General features: G+C 64.4%; 1 protein-coding gene across 2 annotated transcripts in view; it reads left to right on the forward strand.

The window, feature by feature from the left end:
• Window positions 1-3589: 3589 nt before the first annotated feature.
• The window catches only part of LSP1 (lymphocyte specific protein 1), a 32753-nt gene continuing 17493 nt past the window's right edge, over window positions 3590-18849 (forward strand). Inside the window, exon 1 of one of the 2 annotated variants that reach the window (XM_045558441.1) lies at window positions 3590-3800. In XM_045558441.1, coding sequence (XP_045414397.1) covers window positions 3748-3800 — 53 coding nt within the window. In that variant the 5' untranslated portion in view covers window positions 3590-3747. The remainder of the gene's footprint in view (window positions 3801-18849) is intronic. The other variant, XM_045558442.1, reaches the window with a different exon arrangement.

The following is an 18849-nucleotide window of genomic DNA, read 5'->3' on the forward strand; positions in this document are numbered from 1 at the left end:
CATCGGACATACTGCGTCCGTTCCAGGAGCCCCTGTGCAGCCTGCAGGCCGTCCCCTTCCGAAGCCCAGCCTCACCCTGCTCCTGCCCAGCCACGCCGGCCCCACACCGCCTTCCCTGGGGGCCCATCCTGACTTTGAGGCCACCAAGGTGCACCCCTCGACCTCAGGGGTGTCCTCTCCAGGCGCTGGGCCCTCACTGGCCTGTGGACAGCCCCGTGTCCCTCGGGTGGGGTGGAGCCACCGCATCCAGAAGAGGCCTGGTTTCCACCGCGACGAAACACCCGAGACTGGGAATTTATAAAGAACAAATTTATTTCCCGCAGTTCTAGAGGCTGGAAGTCCACGGTCAATGTGTGCAGCCTCGGTGTCTGGCGAGGGCCTCTGTCCCCCCAGGGTCCCGGCTGCTGTGTCCGCACAGAGGTGGGAGCCCGGGGAGGCCCAGCAGGTCCCTCGAGCCTGTTGAGGAGGTCACGTCCCCAGTCCCCGGGGGTGAGGCGGAGCCCTCCAATGTGGTCACCTCCCAGCGCCCTGCTTGTTTGCACCATCACGCCGGGCTGAAGTGCCAACAGCTGGATTTTGGGGAACAGATGTTCAAACCACAGCACGGCAGCCTGCTTCCGCTCTGCTCTGCTTCCGCGGGGGTGGCCCCGCCTGGCTCCCTGGTGGGACCTGGACCCCTGGCCTGTGGGGGCCGCTCTGTCTCCCCCTGGGCTCCCAGAGCTCCCCACCTCCCCAGCCCACTCCCGGCCCTCACCTCTGCACCTGGCACAGCCCACCCTCCGCTCAGCGCCGGGAGTCGGAGACCCCAGAGATGGCAGCACCCGGGGAGACCCCCTGCGGCCCCTCGGCCCCACCCACCTGGCACAGGCCCCTCGGCTCGGTCCTCCGGCAGAACCCGGGGCCTCTGCACCCAGCTAACTCACTGCGTGACTCGGTGGGTCACTTGTCCCTGCACTGCTTGCTGGACCCTGTGCCAGATTTGGAGACAGATGACGGGCAGGACACGGCCCGTGTTCCATGCACTTCCCTTAGCGTGTCAGGAGCAAACGACACCAGGCGAGCAAAGGGTCACGCGCCTGACTGTTGGTGACTCTCAGCTCCCCAGACAAACGGCCTGTTCCCAGCCAACCTGCTGCCCGGCGGGGGCCACACGCTCTCAGATGCGTGGAGGCTGCCCATGGTCCCCTCAGAACGCTGCCACTGCCCACGCCGGCCGGGCCAGGCAGGAGCGGAGCTCGGCCCAGGTGGGGGGTGAGGCGGGGGGTGAGGCGGGGCAGCGCCAGGAGTCTGAGCACTGCACGGCAGGATGGACGCGTGGCGGGAGGAGGCAGTGCCCAGGGAGGGCGCTCAGGCAGAGCCCGGCGCGTGCCTCGCCCTGGCTCCACTTCCCTAGGTGGCGCCGGAGGGAGGGCACTGCTCTGCCATCTGCCGGGGACGTGGAGGGGCCCGGGGAGGGGCAGCTGCGTCCTGGCCCCCAGCACCCCCTCCGTAGGGCCCCCAGAGCCCTCAGAGCCTTGAGTGTGGGCTGCTCCATAACACCTGGCTCTCCTGGAGGCCGGGAGGGGCTCTCCCCACTCGGGGGCCCCGGAAGGAGCTGGGGCCCGTTTGCCGTGTTGCTGTCCTGTGGGGCCGTAGCAAGGAGCCACGCCCTGGGCGGATGAACAGCACACGTTCACCCCACACCTCTGGGGGCCACGTGTGGGCAGGGCTGGCTCCTTCCGAGGCCCTAAGGAAGAGCCTGTCCCAGGCCTCCCCAGCACCGGGCCTCGCTGGCCATCTCTGGGGTCCCCCAACCTCTGCCTTCATCGTCATGTGTGTCCTTCCTGTGTGCACGTATCCACATTTCCTCTTTTTGTAAGGACACCAGCTGTGCCCCGCCCCCACCCCGGCACCATGACCTCACCCCTAACCAATGCCGTCTGAAACAGCCCTGTTTCCAAATACGGTCACATTCTGAGGTCCTGGGGGTTAGGGCTTCAAGACGGGAAATTTGGGGCAGCAACCCGGCCACAACAGGGGCCCAGGCCCTGCCCCGGCCGTGGAGGATGGGGACAGGCAGAGGGCAGGGACACACCCTCCGAGGGCCCTGGGGTAGGTCACACCTTGACCCCAGGCCTGTGGATTGGATTTTATCTCCGGGCAGACCCAGTGCCGTGGGCCTGGAGGGCCCGAGTTTGGTTTCATGCCCCATCTTTCCCTCCTGAAATTCTTATATTTTGAACCAGAGAGTCTTGCATTTTCATTTTGCTTTGTCCCCTGAAAACGAGGCAGCTGGTCCAGCCTTTGGGCAGTGACTTTTGGGACTTTCAGGACAGGGTAGGACGCCAGGGTAGGACCCCATGCCTCCCTCTTCCTGGCGTGGCCCTGAGCTTCCCAGCCAGGAGGGCGGGACCTTCTTCCTGCTGGAGGAAGGACCCGAGGGTGGTCGCCCGGGCATGACAATCGCCGAGGAGGCCTCTGGAGCTGGAGGGTGCAGGGGCGTGGCTCTCCCCGGTGCGGATGCTCCTGGCCCGGTGGTGAGACCCCAGGGTGGTCTCAGACGCAAGCTGAGGGCCACCAGACTTGCCCGTGCCTCTGCTCTGCCCGCCAGGCCCCGAGGGGCTCCTGGGGAGGGGACACAGGAGGAGGCAGGAGGCCCAGGCCAGGATGCCCCACACTTGCTGGGGTGGGACCCTCCTCCCTCCGTCTTTGCTCACTGCTCTCAGCGAGTGAGGGCAGGGTGGGCTTTGCTGCCTCCCAGGTGGCAGGGTCCTGATGGAAGACACCCCTGGGACCTGCAGCCTTCCCTGCCCCTGGGCTCTCTCCCCTGCTCTTTGCCTGGGGACCCCTACAAGTCCTTCCCAGTTGCATTCCCCAGGTCTACCCACTGGCCAGGGCATGGCAAGATGGCGCCGGGGCCTGCTGCTTCCCGCCCCCCGGGCAGAGGGACTCGGCCAGAGCAGCCTCTATCACCTCCGGGGCTGCCCCTGTGACACCATAGCCCCAGCTCCCCGGCTTTGGGGTCTGGGCCCATAGCCGCCATCTCTCCTTATGATGCCAGCGCACCTGTCTGGCCACCCCTATAGCGAGGGGACAGCAAAGGGTCCCAATCCAGCCCTGCATCTGCCAACGCCGGCTGGGAGAGCCCCCCAGAGACGAGGCAGCTGCCCAGCCGCGTGGAATGGGAAAAGGGCGCCGGACAGCGCAGGGAAGACACCAGATGTGTAGGACGCGGGAGCATTTCATGGAGTGCCCAAGGCCGTGGCCCCCAGGCTCTGAGTGGAGGTCCCGCCAGGTTCTGGGAGCGCGTGCAGAAGACGGGCCTCGGGGGACTCCCTCCGAAGAGGCCCGAACACTCCACGCGGATGCTGCCGGGAGAGCCCCCCGTGCACAAGTGAGCCTGGCCACCAGCGCTGCCCGCAGGGGCCCAGGAGGAGCGTCGTGGGGTCCCCCCAGAGCCGAGCGGAGCTGCCTGACCCCTCCTCTGCCCTGGCCCCTGCCCTGTCACCCCAGGCCCTGAGACTTGCTTAACGCTTCCTGATGGGTGGTTTGGTGTTTCGGTTCTTTCCTCTCCTCTTGCAGCAACAGATTCAAAAACAACACCCAGCCCGAGTCCCGTAGGTTCCAAACCTCAACCTGCAGCCGGAAGGGGAAGTGAAACCCGGCGGGAGGTGGGGGCCCGGCCGGCCACCCCAGGAAGCACCGACAGCCGCGCAGCCACACCGGAACCGGCCCAGCACCCTGTGGGGCCCAGACGCACGCAGGCTGATGGCGGAGGCTCCGAACGACCCCGGCTCTGAGGAGCAGGAGGAGTTGCTGGGGTAAGGGTCCGCGGCGACACCTGGCACCTGCGCCTCTTCCGGAGTGCGCGCGAGGGCAGTTCTTACCACGGAGACTGGCTACCCAGTGGGACAGGTGGCTGGGGGTCTTCCTGGGCCCCGCTCCCCACGGTGGGGTCCTAAGCCCAGGACACGGCCGGACAGCTGCGGGGAAAAGTGGGGGCCACACGCTAAGGGGGCCAAGGGAAGAGGTGAGGTGGACTGGGGAGGTGGCCCCTGGCCACCCCACAAGCCTGGCTCACAGGGGCTGCTGGGCCTTAGACCCCACAGCCTGCGGTGATGGAGACCACCGGGATCCCAGCAGACGCCGTGCTGGGTGCCAGGCCCTGCGCTGCCAGTCGAGGGGGCGTGAGGAGGGTGGGGGCAGAGGCCGTGTGGGGCTGTCTGCAAAGGGGCCACAGACTGCCCGGCCAGAGCCTGGCTGGAGGCCTTCTCAGGAGGCAGCTGTGCGCCATGGAGCCACGGGCACCCACGCCTGGGCTAGGGTCGTGGCAGAGGGTCCCCCACGGGGAGAGCCCTCCCGGGCAGGCACTCAGGCTGAGCCACGCCACGAGGGCGAGCTGCCCCAGGAGAGATGGGCGTGGTCGGAGCTTGGGGCCAGGCAGGGCTCTGAGGGGCGAGGGGGATGTGTTGGCGGTTGGGGTGGAGGAGCCTGGGGTGGGGACGGAGACCCAGGACAGGACAGGGGGCTGCTGCCGGGTGTAGGGGAGGGAAGGCGCCCAGAGCCACGCTGGCCGCGCGAGCAGAGAGGCTCAGAGCAAAGGCTCGGCCGCCTGGGGGAAGGTGACCTCCAGGCTCTGCGCTGGGGCTCAGGCTCGGTGCGGGCCCTGCCTGAGCAGCCACTGGGCTGTCTTGCACAGGCGGTTCTGGCGGTGGCTCTCGTGCTGGCAGCTGGTGGCCACGATGCCCCACGGAGCCCATGATGAAGTCCTCGGGGCTAGCACAGATGGCAGAGGCGTCGGGACTCGCGTGTGGGGCGGAGGGGAAGGCCGGCTGCACCTCGGCCTTCCCGGGGCCAAGTCCCCTTTGGGTGCTCGTGCCAGGGGTGCTGCTGTGGGGACCCGCATGTGGGTGGAGCACAGGCTAAGCAGGGGCCACTGCGGCAGGGCCGGGTCAGCGTGCGTGTGCCTGGCTGGGCCGTGGGGCCACATTGCCCCTCGGAGAGGCTCCCTGGGGCCTGTCCCCTGGGAGGGGTCGGAGGATGCCCCACTCCGGGTGTGCGCCCCATCCTTCACGGGGAGATGGGCCACGGGGTGGACCAGCAGGTGATCGGGCAACAGCTGCGCCCGGCTCAGAATCGGCCCCTCCCGCCGTGCTGCCTCCAGCCCCGGACTCCGTGCGCCTCCCGGCCACCTCATGCCCATAGAAGGGCACGGCGTGGGCAGCCTGGCGGGCACCCGCCTTCCTCCTCGGCCCCATCCTTAGCCACCCTGCCCAGCTGTCCACACGGGCGGCAGGAGGGGCACAGCCAAGGCTGCCTGTGGCAGACACAGCTGACCCTGCTGACCCTGCGGCGTCTTCGTGCAGATCTGGGGTCTGCGGCTGCTCCTGCCCCGGGTCTTGGGGGGGCTCCAGCCGGAGAGCTGGGGGCTGCTCCTCGGCCCTCGGACAGCCCCACCCCCGCTGCGTGCAGAGGAAGAGGCGGCTGACCTTTCAGAGTGAAACCGAGACCCGGAGGGCGGGCAGGCTCTCATTTCACAGGGTGACTCAGGGAACGGGGTCTTCCATCTGCGGGGAGAGAAGTCCCCAGCGCCAGGCAGGGGACGTGTGCCTGGGAAGCCCCTGCCCGGGGATCCCCAGGAAGGCTGTGCAAGGTCAACCGGGGCTGCAGGGGGCAGATGAGACCCCCACGCTGCCCACAAGGGCCAGGACACGAGCCTGTAGGGGGCTCAGGACAGCGTCTCACTCCAGGCTGAGGGTGGGCTGCCACCCCCCCGCATAGGACCGGCCCCTCCCACTGGGCAGGTCTCTGCTGCCCTCCTGGGCCCAACAGGTGGCCGCGGCTCCTTCCCTGGGGCGCTGGCTCCCTGCCCCGGCTGCCCAGCCTATGGGTCACTAGTGTGTCCTGGACCCTGGGGGCCGCGGCACGGCATTTCCACAGGGCTGCCTGTGGCTTTGCAGGGACTCTCTGGAGTTGCTAAGGGAACCCCGGGAGCAGGACTCACCCCACACTGCGGGGTGAGGACGGAGCTGTAACCCAGTTCACCGTGGGGTTGACTCGGGACGCCCCCATGGGCCTGTCAGCCAGCAAGTCCAACCCGGTACCCCCGGCTCTGCCCAGGCCCCTCCCTGGGGCCAGCCCCCGCTGCCTCAGCCCCTGCCCCATGCCCACACCCAGAAAGTAGGAGCCCTGCCCCCCAGACAAGCTGGCTGCCCGCTCAGGCTGTCCCCGTCTACCTGGACAACCTGGAACCTGCACCTGCAGTCTGTTCCCCCCACACAAGGAACCATTCACATGTAGGCAAAGTCGGCACCCCGTGGGGGCCCAGGCCCTTCTGCCTCCTGGAACTCCCTTCCTTCCCTGCCTGGCATTCCCACCCCTGGCCCGTTCTGGAAGGTGCCAGAACCAAGGCAGACGTGGGTCTTCTGCATGTGCCCTGCCATCTCCCCCTCGAGCTGAGCCCCTGCCCCCCCACACCTCCCACGGCACCATATGCTGGGCTGAGTCTGGAAGGGCAGGGATGGCCTAGGGGGTGCCTGGCAGGGCCCTTTCTGGGCCACCTGTCCCTGGAGGCCCTCTGAGCTCCAGGTGCTGCAGGAGGGCGGGGCTGAGTCCGTGGGGAGAGCGGGCAGCCCCTGGGGAGCCTTCCTCTGGGGCTGGGAGCCCACGGGATGGAAGCCGCAGCCCCAGGCCCGCGGGCAGCCCTCCCACACACCTGTCCTCCGCGCAGGCAGCTCTCCCAGGAGGAGGTGCAGTGCTCCAAGCCGGGACCACTCAGGAGGGAGGTTGGAGCTGGGAGAGTCCGGGGGAGCCCCCCAGGCCCAGCCCCGGCCCTGGCAGGGGGCTGGGAGGCAGAGTTGGGGGCAAGCCTTGTGGCCCCTCCCCAGGCCTGCCTGGGCTCCAGATCTGAAGGGCAGCAGCCGGAGCTAGCTCAGGCCTGGGGTCCGGGGTGGGCCTCCTTCCTCCTTACCCCGGGCCAGGGGTCTTCAGTGCCCAGAAATTTTCCAGGGCATGGGGAGGCGGGGGGCGAGCCTGGCCCGGATGATGGATGTCTTCCTCCTGCGCCAGGGCTGGTGGGGGCTGCTGTCTCTCCCTCCCATCTGGACCCCTCCATGTCCCCTCCTTGGGTGGGGCAGGGGAACGGGCACCTCATACACACGGGGGCCCCGTCCCTGCTGATCCTGGAACCAGAAATCCTTCCCGCCGTCTCTGCCCCATCCTGGTCCCTCAAGTCTCCTTATAGCACAGTCCTGGAGCCACACAGGGCAGTCCTGGGGGCCTCGGGGACAGACGGTCCAGAATGGGGCGGGCCCTGGCTAGGTGGCACCTTAGGTCAGCACAGAGGCTGCCCTCCCCTGCACTACCCCACCGGCCAGCCTGCCTCTGCCTCGGTTTCCCTGAGAGTGTGCCAGAGGGATGGCTGGGTCTCCATAGCAGAAAGGGCCTGGGTGGTGGTGCCTGTGGCCTTCCCCGAGTGCTGCCGCTGGCGAGGGTGGGGCTGTCACTCTGCTTTGCTCTCTCAGCCCCCGAGATCCCACCGCTGCTGCGGTATGTGCGCAGCAGCCCCCAGGCACAGCCCGCCCGGCCACTGCAGCCCTGCCTGCGACATCCTGGGCGGGAGGCCTCAGTTGGCGTGTGTGGTGCGCTGGCTGGGCACCCCCCGTGGGTGCTGGGTAAGCCCACATGCCCGCTCGCTGCCCTGCACTCAGGGGCTGCTGGCACCAGGGTGGGGGTCTCAGGGCATGGCTCAGCCAGCACCCCAGGGAGTTCCTGCTGAGCAGAAATGGCCCCGGTGCTGCCAGGATCAGCAGGGCCCTGGGCTTCCCTCCTAGCCCAGCCCCGCCCAAATCCCAGCCCCAGCCTCTTTTCAGGGGCTTCTGAAGACCTTCCTGGAGGGGGCGGCCTGGGACCACCAGGCAGCCAGCAAGAGGGGTCCCAGTGCCCCTGAGGCCGATGGAGTCAGGCCCCCTCTTGGCAGCAATGCCTGAGACCAAGACGGGAGGCAGGCTGCGGGCTGGCCGCCCCGCCAGGCTCTCTCCAGCCAGCCCAGCCCCCACCCCAGTACCGTGAGCCTGGAGAAAGGGGCTGAGGGGCTGCGTGGGCTGTGGGGTTTACAGGAGAATAGGGAATTGAGACAATCAGTCCTCCCCACCCTGCCCAGCCCAGGACGGCCCTGCTGGTGCCAGACACAGGCAGATAAGAGGGGGCGGCAGCGCTGAGGGTGGGTGGAGGAGGAAAACCCCTGGCCGTCTTGGGCCCGGGCCAGTCCTGTCCAAACTCCGTCTGCTAACTGCCTCCAAGTTGGAAATGTGTCAGCTGGTGGGGGAGGGGGTTGTCTGATCCCGCTGGTGGCGGGGAGGGGCTGTCTGGGAACCCGGGAACTGCCTTTGCCCCCCTTGGAGCCACCCACCTCCCCGAGCAGGAGTGGGAAGGCACTTGGAACCTGTGCCTGAGCCTGGAGCCTGGAGCAGGGCAGCTCTGGGGCGGCCTGCGAGGGTCAACGCCCCACACGCACAGCACGACACCACAGCCCTTCGGGGCCCAGGCTCCTGGTTGCAGGGAGCACCTACCCACATGGGAGTGTCAGTGTCTGGGAGACCCTGTCTGCCTGGGGGAGGGGTGGCGCGGGTGCTACCCCCAGTGCCCCTCCCAGAGTCGCCCCTTCCCCAGCTGCCACATGGGCTGCGCAGAGAGGGTCACTACCCTGCTCCGTCCAGATATGGCTCCTTCCTGCTACCAGGGCAGGGCATAGCCCCTCATCCCAAAGGTGTCTGTGCCCCTCTTTCCTGGATGTAACCTACACTGTTGACGGTTTGGCTTCTGCAGTAAGCCAAGGTTGCCTCCTCCTCCTCCTCCTCCTCTTCCTCCTCTCCCAGGTACCCCCCTCAAGAGAGCAATGGGCTTGGGACAGATGAATCTAGCCAGTTCATCCAGAGGAATCTAAGAAGCTTTAGCCTTTCTCCTAGCCCCAGCTCCAACCAAAGTCCAAGCTTCACCACCACCACCCATCACCCAACACCCTGGCCCCTGCCCATGGCTCTGGTCCACTCTCCCATTGGCAGAGGTGCTTGTTTGGACAGAGGGACACATCAAATAGATGAGTGTGGAGGCATTTGGAGGCTGCCCCCTCAGCAAATCAGAGATGTTTCTCTAGCAGGGATTAGCCAGGAGCCATGGAGGCCACCGCCCGACCTCCCCCACCTCCATGGACTCTCTCATTGCACACCGCACCTTTCACTGGGATACCGCTCTGTGAACATGTATTTGGTGGGGTCTGTGTGTCAGGGATGATGAGAATGTGTGAACAAGAGGACAGATCCCTACCCTCCAGCCCCTGCTTAGGTTCCATTCTGGCACTCAGCCTCCCGGACCATGACCATCTTGCTGTATCCTTGGGCTGCGAGCTTATGAACCATGCTTAGTCACAGAAGAAAGGAAAAACGAAAATAAAGGAAGAATCAATTATGAAGAAAAGTATGAATAAATGGAAAGATGGCTGAAGAAAAGCAGGATGTAGTAACAACTGGGTGGATGAATGGATGGATGAGTGAGTGGATGGAAGGATGGACTGATGTATGGACAGACATGTGATAGAAGGACAGGAAGAAAGAATATGTGAACTGATACATGGGCAACATATGGATATCTAAACAAAGGCCATATGGAGGGAGGGAGGGGTAGGTGGGTGGGTGGATAGAAGGGTAGATGGGTGGGCTGATAGATGAATAGATGGGTGGGTGGAGAGATGGGTGGATGGGTAGATGGATGTGTGGGTAGATGGATGGATGGGTGGATGGATGGATGGACAGATAGGTAGATGGATGGGTGGGTGGGTGGATGGACTAATGTATAAATAGAAAGACAAGTGAATGAATAATTTGGTAATTGATGGATGAATGGATGAATAAAGACTAGATGCATGGACAGAAGAACAAATGTAAGTCTATATGTATGTATGTATGTTTAGATGGACATATGGATAGTTGGATGGATAAATTCAAATGTGATATTTAGAATATTTAACAACGAATATGGTACAAATATCAATCTACCAGAATGAGTGCTGACTTCAGTTGAATATATGAATATATATATATTCATATACTGAATTCATATCATTCAGATACTGTGCTGTATCTGTGTATATCAGCTAATGATCAGCTTAATCGATGAATGAGTAGGTGTACCAAAAGGTGGATGGAAGGATGGATGGTTGGGTTGGTGGATGGACACATGGGATGAAGGTATGGATGGGTGGATGAGTAGATGGGTGGAATGTGGACAGATACTGACTGGACAGATTCACAGAAGGATATCAGGAGACATAGACATGGATGGATGTGGATGACGGATAGATGAAGAGATGGACAGAGGTGAATTTAGCAAGAGATGAATATAAAGGTAAATGGATAATGAGTCAGTAGGCAGATGACTCAGTGATGGATGAACTGTTGAAAAGGCAGATGGGTAAACAGACACCCCCTAAGTCAGGAATTTTGCGCTCTGTTCCTGCAACATTTCTCCCCACTGGATTACAGCTCTCAAGTCTCTTTTCACACAAGAAAAGACTGACTTCTTCCCCTGAGTCTTTCCTTGACTGTCACATATAAAATATGAATCTCCTCCAAAATTCCACATTTCCTTACCCTAACTTATGTTTTCTGCAGCATTTGCCATTATCTGGTACATTACAGTATACATATACACTGTGGGGATATACATATATTCTCACTAAAATGTCATCCTCATGAGAGAAGAGGCTTTGTTAATGCTGAATGCCCACCTTAAAAGTGCCTGAATTCAATACAAATCTGTTGAATAAATATATAGATAGATGGACAAATATATGAATAGATAAATGGAGGGATCAATGCATGGATGGTTGGTTGGAGGAAAGAACAGATGCATGGAACATAAGTGGCATTGACTGAGGTTTGTCTATGTCCCAGCGGCTGTCGTAAGCATGAACTCATCTGGATGACCTAATAGACAAGCTTCCGGGCGAGCGTGCGTGTGGAGGCAGCTACACTGTAAGTGTGTACACAATTGCATGTGTGGCTGCTAGGTGGAAAGATGCATGGCATGGGTGTGGACAGATGCATGAGTGAATGTGCCAGTCGTGTGGATAAATAGAATACTCAGACAGGTAACTGAACATGAGAACAGACGAACACTTGGAGATAGAAAGATGTATTAAAGAAAGGACGGGTCACTCACTGGTTGGCTAGCTGGGCAAATGGACATACAAATTGGTGGGTGAACATCCCAGTAATAGTAATTAGCATGTAATGAGGGATTATTATGTTCTAAATGGATGAATGTTTGCTGAATGCTTCTTCTAAGTGTTTTCCATGTATTAAGCCATTTAGATGGATGGATGGATACTTGCTCAATGGAGAAATGTGAAGAGAGATGGATGTACAAGGGTATATATGTATTGATAGGGGCTTGAATGAATTAAATAGAAGGAAATATTATATTTATACAGATAAGTGAATGGATAGATATGTGGAGAAAGTGATGGATTGATAGATGACAGGCATTTGTATATAAAGGATGGGTGGGTGGATGGATGTGTGGATGGATAGATGGAGGGATGGACAGATGGATAGGTGAGTAGATGGATGGATGAATGGATGGATGGGTGGATAGGTAGATGGATGGATGGATGAATGGGTGGATAGGTAGATGGATGGATGGATGGATGGATGGGTGGATAGGTAGATGGATGGATGGATGGATGGGTGGCTGGGTGGATGGAAGATGTGTGGACAAATAATGGTAGAGCTGACATCAAATACTCTGTAGTTTTGTCTGTATTAGGACATGCTCTAGTTGTAAAACTAAGATTCTTGGCCACCGCATTCTAAGATCTGGTCCTGCCGCCTCCCACCCGCCAACATTTCTGACAGATGACCCTTCTCTGGTGACGGGAAACTTCTGCCATTCCAAGGCAGCCCTTTCCCCTGTGGGAACATTTTTCCTTCTTTTGAACCAACATATGCCTTGGCCACATTTCACACCCGGCTGTCTGTGGCTGGGACTCCAGAGCCGAGGATGGGAGGCAACGAGAAGCGGGCAGGTTGAGAGGCCAGCAAAGCGCCAGCCTGCTCTCCTGGGTGCCCTCATCCCCGGGAGACCTGCTAAGCGTTTGCCCAACCTGAGGTCCAGCCTCCTCCTTCCTCCCTCCTCCCTCCTCCCTCTTCCTCCTCATTCTGGCAGAGAACCCTGGGGTCTCTGCCACTGTGTGGATGCTGGGGAGAGGCAGTGGGCACAGGGGTCTCTGTTGTCCACGCGACATCCTCTGGCATCCTGGGTTGTGCTGGGGAGGGGAGATGGTGCAGGCTCCCCTCCAGAACCGGGCCTGGCACCCAGCCTGGTGTGTGCCTGGGGGTGGGGGGTCCAGCCTTCCTGACCCCGCGGTCCCCCACCAGCCCACCACCTGAGTCCCTGCTGACCTGAGCTGTGGCCCCATGCGGGGTTTTCTGGCTGCTGCTGCCACCCCGGCACCCACTGCCCTCACGCGGGGTTCACCTCAGACCACTTGGCACCCCGGGTGTCGCGGCCTGGCTGCCTGCCAGCCTGGGTTCCCACTAGCTGGGGAGGCGAGAGGGGACAGGGCGGCAGGGCAGGCGGGCTGCACACGCAGAGAGGATGGCCTGGGGCGGTACCGGGTGGCTGGCCATTGGCAAACCCGGCTCTGTGACTCTGGTTCCGGCTGTGCCAGGCCCTGGCTCTGTGACCTTGGACACCAGTGCTGCTGGCTGGGCCTTGGTTTCCCCATCTGGGACGTGGGTGCAGAGGCGCCTGCCCCTCCGGGTGGCTGCGACGTTGGTGAGCTGGGCAAGCTGGCGGGTGTGAGCCTGCGCCACAGCGCTGGCCATGGCGACACCCACCAGGGCGAGTGCAGCCCTCCCTCGCCCGGCCACTAGCCGCCGGCTCCAGTGAGTCACAGCGCCTGAGCCCAACCAGAGAAACGGCGGGCTGGGCTGCGGCTCCCTGGGCCTGGGCCAGGGACTGGTAGGGCCCAGCTGGCGAGGGCACCGGGCCCACCTTGTGCCCACCGGGCACCCTCGGGACCACGGTTTCCCGTGGAGATGCCACGTTAGTGGACGCCCTGCCTCCCCGGGTATCGCCACAGCGGGTCGGGGTGCTGGGAAGGGAGCAGCCTCCTCTCCTGGGGACCAGAGAGGGTTCCGGGGGTGCCCCGGCCTCCCCCAGGTGATAACAAGAGCTCGGGGCTGGGAATAAACAGGGGAAATGGAGAACCAGGAAGAAGGGGAGAGGAGGGAGGGGAGGAGGGTGGGGAGGAGGGAGGGGAGAGGAAGGCAGTGGGGGAGGGAAGGAGGGAGGGAGGCAGAGATAGGGTCAGAGACACCAGAGGGAACACAGAGGAGAGGGGCTGAGTGCGGAAGGAGGGGACAGAGCAGAGGAGCTTGCAGGGCCCAGGCCTGGGGCGGGGCATGCTGGAGGAAACGCTGGACCAAGAGGAGGATGAGGGGGAAAGAGGGGGCTGGGGGGAGGGAGGGGCTGGCGCCAGGGGAGAGGGCACGAGGCCCAGGGCTGGGCGGCAGCAGTGGGCAGGCCAGGTCCCCGGGCCGGGGGTGCAGGGCCAGGGGGCAGCTGTCCAGGTGGCCGAAGGGGCAGGCAGGGGAGGAAGGGGAAGAGGAGGACAGGAGAAGGGAGGGAGAGGGAGGGAGAGGGAGGGAGAGGGAGGGAGGGAGGCAGCACCTCTGCCCATCAGCAGGCGGCAGAGGGGCGGCTGAGCCCCCGGGCTGCTGGGCTGGGAGGGTTTCTCTCTGACATTTTTACTAGTCTCAGAAGGAGGAGGAGGTGGAGGTGGAGGAGCGAGGGGCGGGGAAGGGGCTGGGGGGACAAAAAGGAAGCAGCTGCTGACGTCCTGGGGAGGAGAGGGCAGTGGGGCCCACGAGTCAGTGGGACCCGCAGGCGGGGCACGGGACAGGGCTGCCTGAAGGGAGCCAGCCCGAGACCCCCACCGGGCCAGAGGGTCACAGGGACAGACAGACGACCAGGCAGAGAGGGGACAGGGCAGGGGGTGCCAGAGCCAGCCTGAGGCCGGACTGCCAGGCACAGAGGTGGAGTGTGCGGGCAGGAGAGCCCAGGGCCTGGGGACAGACAGAGGGGCCCAGGGGACAGGGCAGCCGCAGGGGAGGCAGCAGCACAGGAGCCCTTGGAGAAGCTGCTGTGGCATCCCCGGGCCAGGGTCGGGCCAGGTCACAGCGCAGGTGGACGCTGCAGCCTGCGCGGCTCCGTGCTCCCGAGGAGGAATTCTAGCAAACAGGGCCCGGAGACCCTCTTGAGGTAGGTCCCTCCCGGCCCAGGCTGGGGCACGGAGGGCGGGACAGGGTGCCCGTGCCAGTGCCAGCCTCGTGCGCTGGGCACCTGCTGTGCCCGGTGCACGGCCGGCCGGGGGCGTGGGGCTCCCTGTGCCTTCTGCCAGCCCGCGGGCTCTGCCACCCAAGCGCCGGGCAGGGTGAGGGTGTGCCCGCTGGCTGCGCGTGCACGTGGAGCCTGGGGAGGCCAGCTCGAGGCCGCGCCCCTCCCCTGAGCCCTGGCAGCCGCCAGCGCATCCTCCTCCTCCCCTCCCACCTGCACCGCCGTCTCCCGGGCTCCAGGCCAGGCAGGGATGAGAAGCGCGTCTTCAGCCTGGCTCCTCAGGCCTCCCCTGGGGTCCTGCTGGCCCCTGGGACCATCCAGCCACTCCGTGCCCTCCAGGTGATGAAATCGGACATTCGCCGGGCCTGGCCCTGGCACGCCGACCCTGCGTGGGAGGCACGTGGGGCCAGGGAGAGAGCTTGGGCCATCTGCCGGGGCTTGGGCCAGCGTGGCAGCCTCCCTCAGCCTCAGTTTCCTCCTCTGTAAAGTAGCGGTGTGGTGCCTATGGGTCCTGGTGAGAGGGCAAAGTGCATAGGGCCCTCCTCACGGCTCAGCCACAGTGCGCCAGAGCCACCACCCTGTGCCACTGGCTGCTCACTGCCTCCCTCTGAGCCACCTGCAGTGGCCTTCCTCCTCCTCAACTCTTCCAGGCTTTCAGGGCCCAGCTGAGATGCCACCTCCTCCATGAAGCCTGCCTTGGCTTCTCCCGAGGTGGGAGGCCTGCCCTCCCTGACACCCTCCCATGGCATGGTCACTCTGGCCAGACCTTGAGCTCCTGAGAGGCAGGGCTGGCATCACTCAGTGCCCTCCACGCCCCACCCCCTGGCACGCAGTGCTGAGGCTCTGGGAGGGAGGGGGGTGGGCTCAGCAGTGTCTGCAGAGCTCAGGGCAGCCCCAGGCCCCGTCTGCTCCTTGTGCGGCTCCCTCCTGGCCCTCACCCCGCCCCCAGGCTGCAGGGAGGCACCTCCTCCTGGGCTTCACACCTGCCCTGGTGCTGCCAGCCTGGCCCTCCCCTGCCGGGGCCACGTTCTCAGGCCAGATGTCCCTTCCCGGCCTGGCTGGGATGTGTCCTCCCAGGGGTCTGTGCCTGGGGATGGAGAGCCTGGGGGCCACGGCCCAGGCTCTGCAGCAACACTTAAATGGGGAAACTGAGGCCCAGGAGGAGGGAGCACAGCACCCTGGGGAGTGACAAAGAGCCCAGGCCCGGTTATGCCTGCGCACACCCCCTTGTCACAGGGCGCCTGGCCACAGCATCCGTCCAGCTGTGGCCCAGGGCCAGGCTGGGTGAGCGAGGGGCATCCAGAGGGCACGGACGCACAGCTGGGGAGGGGGCCGGGCTGGCGCAAGCCCCCAGGACCTGGGCAGGAGGCAGGTGGGAGGGGCCCGAGGCCAGGGCCAGGGGGTGACTGGCCAGTGGGGCGGGGGCAAAGGCAGGGTCCCTTTGAACCCGTGGGAACTGCCCCTGTGGGCAGGGCGGGCCCTTGCGAAGAGCAACAGACGAGTTTGCGCAGCCACTGCGAGCAGGTCCGGGTGAGGCTCACGGCTGCGCACGAGCCTGCACACCTCGAGGACCCGACCCCCGCGGCGGGCCAGGGGCCCCCCCCACGCAGGCTCCCCCACGTGTGCACACACACAGGCACACACACGCTACCACCTGGGACAGTGACACCCCCGCTGCTGTTACCACAGCTGGCATCTCTACAGAAACCAACAGTTTTTACTGCCCCGACCCCCAGTCCTCACCGGCAGATAGCTCCCCTACCTGTCCCTGTTGGATAGATGAGAAAACCAGGCTCAGAGAGGTTAATTGACTTGCCCCAGGGCACCCAGCAGGGCAGGGTGAGCCCATCTCCCTCTTCTACCCGCTTCACAGCAGTCTTTCTCTGCGGACCCGCTGGGCTCTCCCGCCAGGCCTGGGCACAGGGCCGGGAAGGGGCCACCATGTCTTCTGTGTGACAAGCTTTGCAGGGCCCTGCTGGGCGCCCACGGCAGCCGGGTGCAACTGGAACCCAGTTCAAACTCATCAAAAACGATGCCACAGGGCGTTGGAAATGGCTCTCTTGGCCAAACCTAGGTGTCAGTCCAGGGGCCCGGCAAGTGGCCACCCGGACACCTTCCCTCCAGGCCTGACTGTCCCAGCCCGTGCCAGCACCAGGCTTCAGGCTGGCAGAGTCAGACTCGGGGTGACACCCGCCAATGCTTCTATGCCAGGCTCTGGCCCTTCTGGTGTCTGGGAGTCGCCCGCACCCTCCTGCCTGCCTCCAAATGACGCGAGTGTCTCCTCAGGCCAGACCAGTGACAGGGACGGTCAGGGACCTCAGAAGGAAGTGCCAGCTCCCTGCCAGAGGTCACCCAGACTCTCAGCCGCCTGCCTGGTGCCACGGCCCCAGGGCACCTGGCTTCGTGAGGCACAGGCTGCCCGGGAGTGCCTTGCAGCCTGGCACGGAGTAAAGAGGCCGGGCGGAGGGTCACCGTGGCTGATGTCCTTATTGGGCGCTCAGGCCCCCTGGCTGGTCCGACCTGAGGCTTCGTGGGGGGGGTAGAGTCCCTGCCCCATCACTCTCAGGCACACAGCTGCCCATGGCCCACCCAGAGCTTGACTCTCCTGGGGCTGTGAGGCCCTCGGGTGGGCACCACCCTGAGCCGTCTGGCCCGAGGCCTCTGGGGACCCCAGTGTGGCCAGCAGGACAAGGGATGGGGCAGTTGGCCTGCTGGGCTGGCCCCGAGGGAGGCCGGGGTAGCCGGGCCTCGAAACCACAGTGTCCAAAGGGGTGTGGCTGCCTTGGGCCCATTCAAGGCCCGGCTCCTGAGGGTGGGGCGGCCCCCGCCCTGGCAGGGCCGGGAGTCTGCTGGGCGGCACTGCCACAGGCCCGGGTGGTCTGTGGGCCAGAACCCGTCCTGCCCCGGAAGCCCGGCTGAGCCAGCAGCCGGGGTACAGGGACCAAGTGGCCCAGCCCCCTGGGCAGGGTGTCAGGGCTGGAGCCCAGAGGACGGAGGTTCAGGCTCCAGTCCCAGCCGGCGCACAAGAGCTGGGCAGAGCAGCCAGTGAGCAGCAGCCAGGGTGCCCCAGGCACCTGGGGACTTGCCCGCCCGGTGCCCCTGCCTGAGCCATGGGGGCACCCAGAGGCTCCTGCACCCCTCGGGATGGCCGGAGGATGCACAGCCCCCAGGGACGCTGCGCCAGGCCCAGAGCAGCTCAGCAAAGGTGGGTGGCCGGGGGCTGACCACGGAGGTCTCTGGTGAGCCATTGTAGGGGTGAGTTTGTGGCACTGGTGGCCCTGGGTGGGGTGGGGGCAGTCAGGGGGAGGGTGGGGTGCTCCAGCTCCACCTGGGCTCAGAGTGGGATCGGACCCCAGCCCACTGCTGGGCGGGGCCAGGTGTGCAGGCTCTGAGGGCGAGCGTGGCTGCCAGGGTGGCTGCTGCCCATGGTGGGCAGGGGTGGTCCTGAGGCGTGAGGTGCCTCGTGCAGAAGTGAGACTGGGGCCGGGACCCGGTGGGGGACATTGCCGGGGGCTGCCCCACGGGAGGAAGGACAGGGGTGGTGAGAGAGCAGGGGGAGGGCGTGCGGACGATGGCGGGGAGAGGGGCCAGAGAGGAGGTGGGCACGGAGACGCAGGATGCCTGGGGCTCGGCGCTGCCCTGCGCCACGTCCCAGGTGTGGCAGGAGGGGTCCCTCCCACGGGACCCATGTGGCAGGCCCGGGGCTGCCCGGTGCTGCCCAGAGAAGGGAGAGGGAGGGAAGGTAGGAGGAGGGAAGGGAAGGGGCGGGGGAAGGGGAGCTAGAGGCAGGACAGGTTGGGGGGAGGGTGGGATCCTGTACCTGAGCTGGGGCCTGTCGGGACTCTGCCCTCGACTCTCTCAGGGGGCAAAGGCTTTCCCACTTCTGTGCTGCCAGGTCCCCCGCAGCCAGCGCACAGGGCTGGGGGCGGGACCCCGGCTGTGCCGTTGGTGGGGCGCTGCCCAGGCCCGTCCGTGTGGGGTGACGGGATAGCCCCCGGGAGCAGCGTGTGGCCAGGGGCCGGCCGTGCAGGTGTTCGCCTCGCCCCTGTCAGTGCGGCCGTCCCAGCTGAGCCCCTGGGCCCTGGCCAGGGCCACAGCACAGAGGACCAGGGCAGGTCCCCTTGGCCTCAGCTGTGGTGACATCCAGAGTGCCTGGGAGTCTCCCACGCCCACAAGGCTGGCCCTGCGTCCCCACTGGCACAGATAGGCACCCCGAGACTGAGGGAGGCCCAGCGACCAGCCCGGTGCCTGGGGGGCATCAGAGGACACCTGGCCCAGAGGCCTCGCGCTGGGGAAAAGGGCAGGGCCGGCCTGGGGCGAAGCCCCACTCTGCTCCCCAGGCCTCCCCACACCCCAGGAACGTCCTCTCCACAGGGGACTGGGCGTCCCTGAGAGCTTCCGAGGAGGGGCCAGTGCCAGGCAGGGCACCCGCCACTCCAAAGGGCAGAAGTGGTGTGGAGGCTTCAGGCAAGG

The sequence above is a fragment of the Lemur catta genome, chromosome 7, assembly GCF_020740605.2.
Source record: "Lemur catta isolate mLemCat1 chromosome 7, mLemCat1.pri, whole genome shotgun sequence".
In the NCBI taxonomy this organism is placed as follows: Eukaryota; Metazoa; Chordata; class Mammalia; order Primates; family Lemuridae; genus Lemur; species Lemur catta.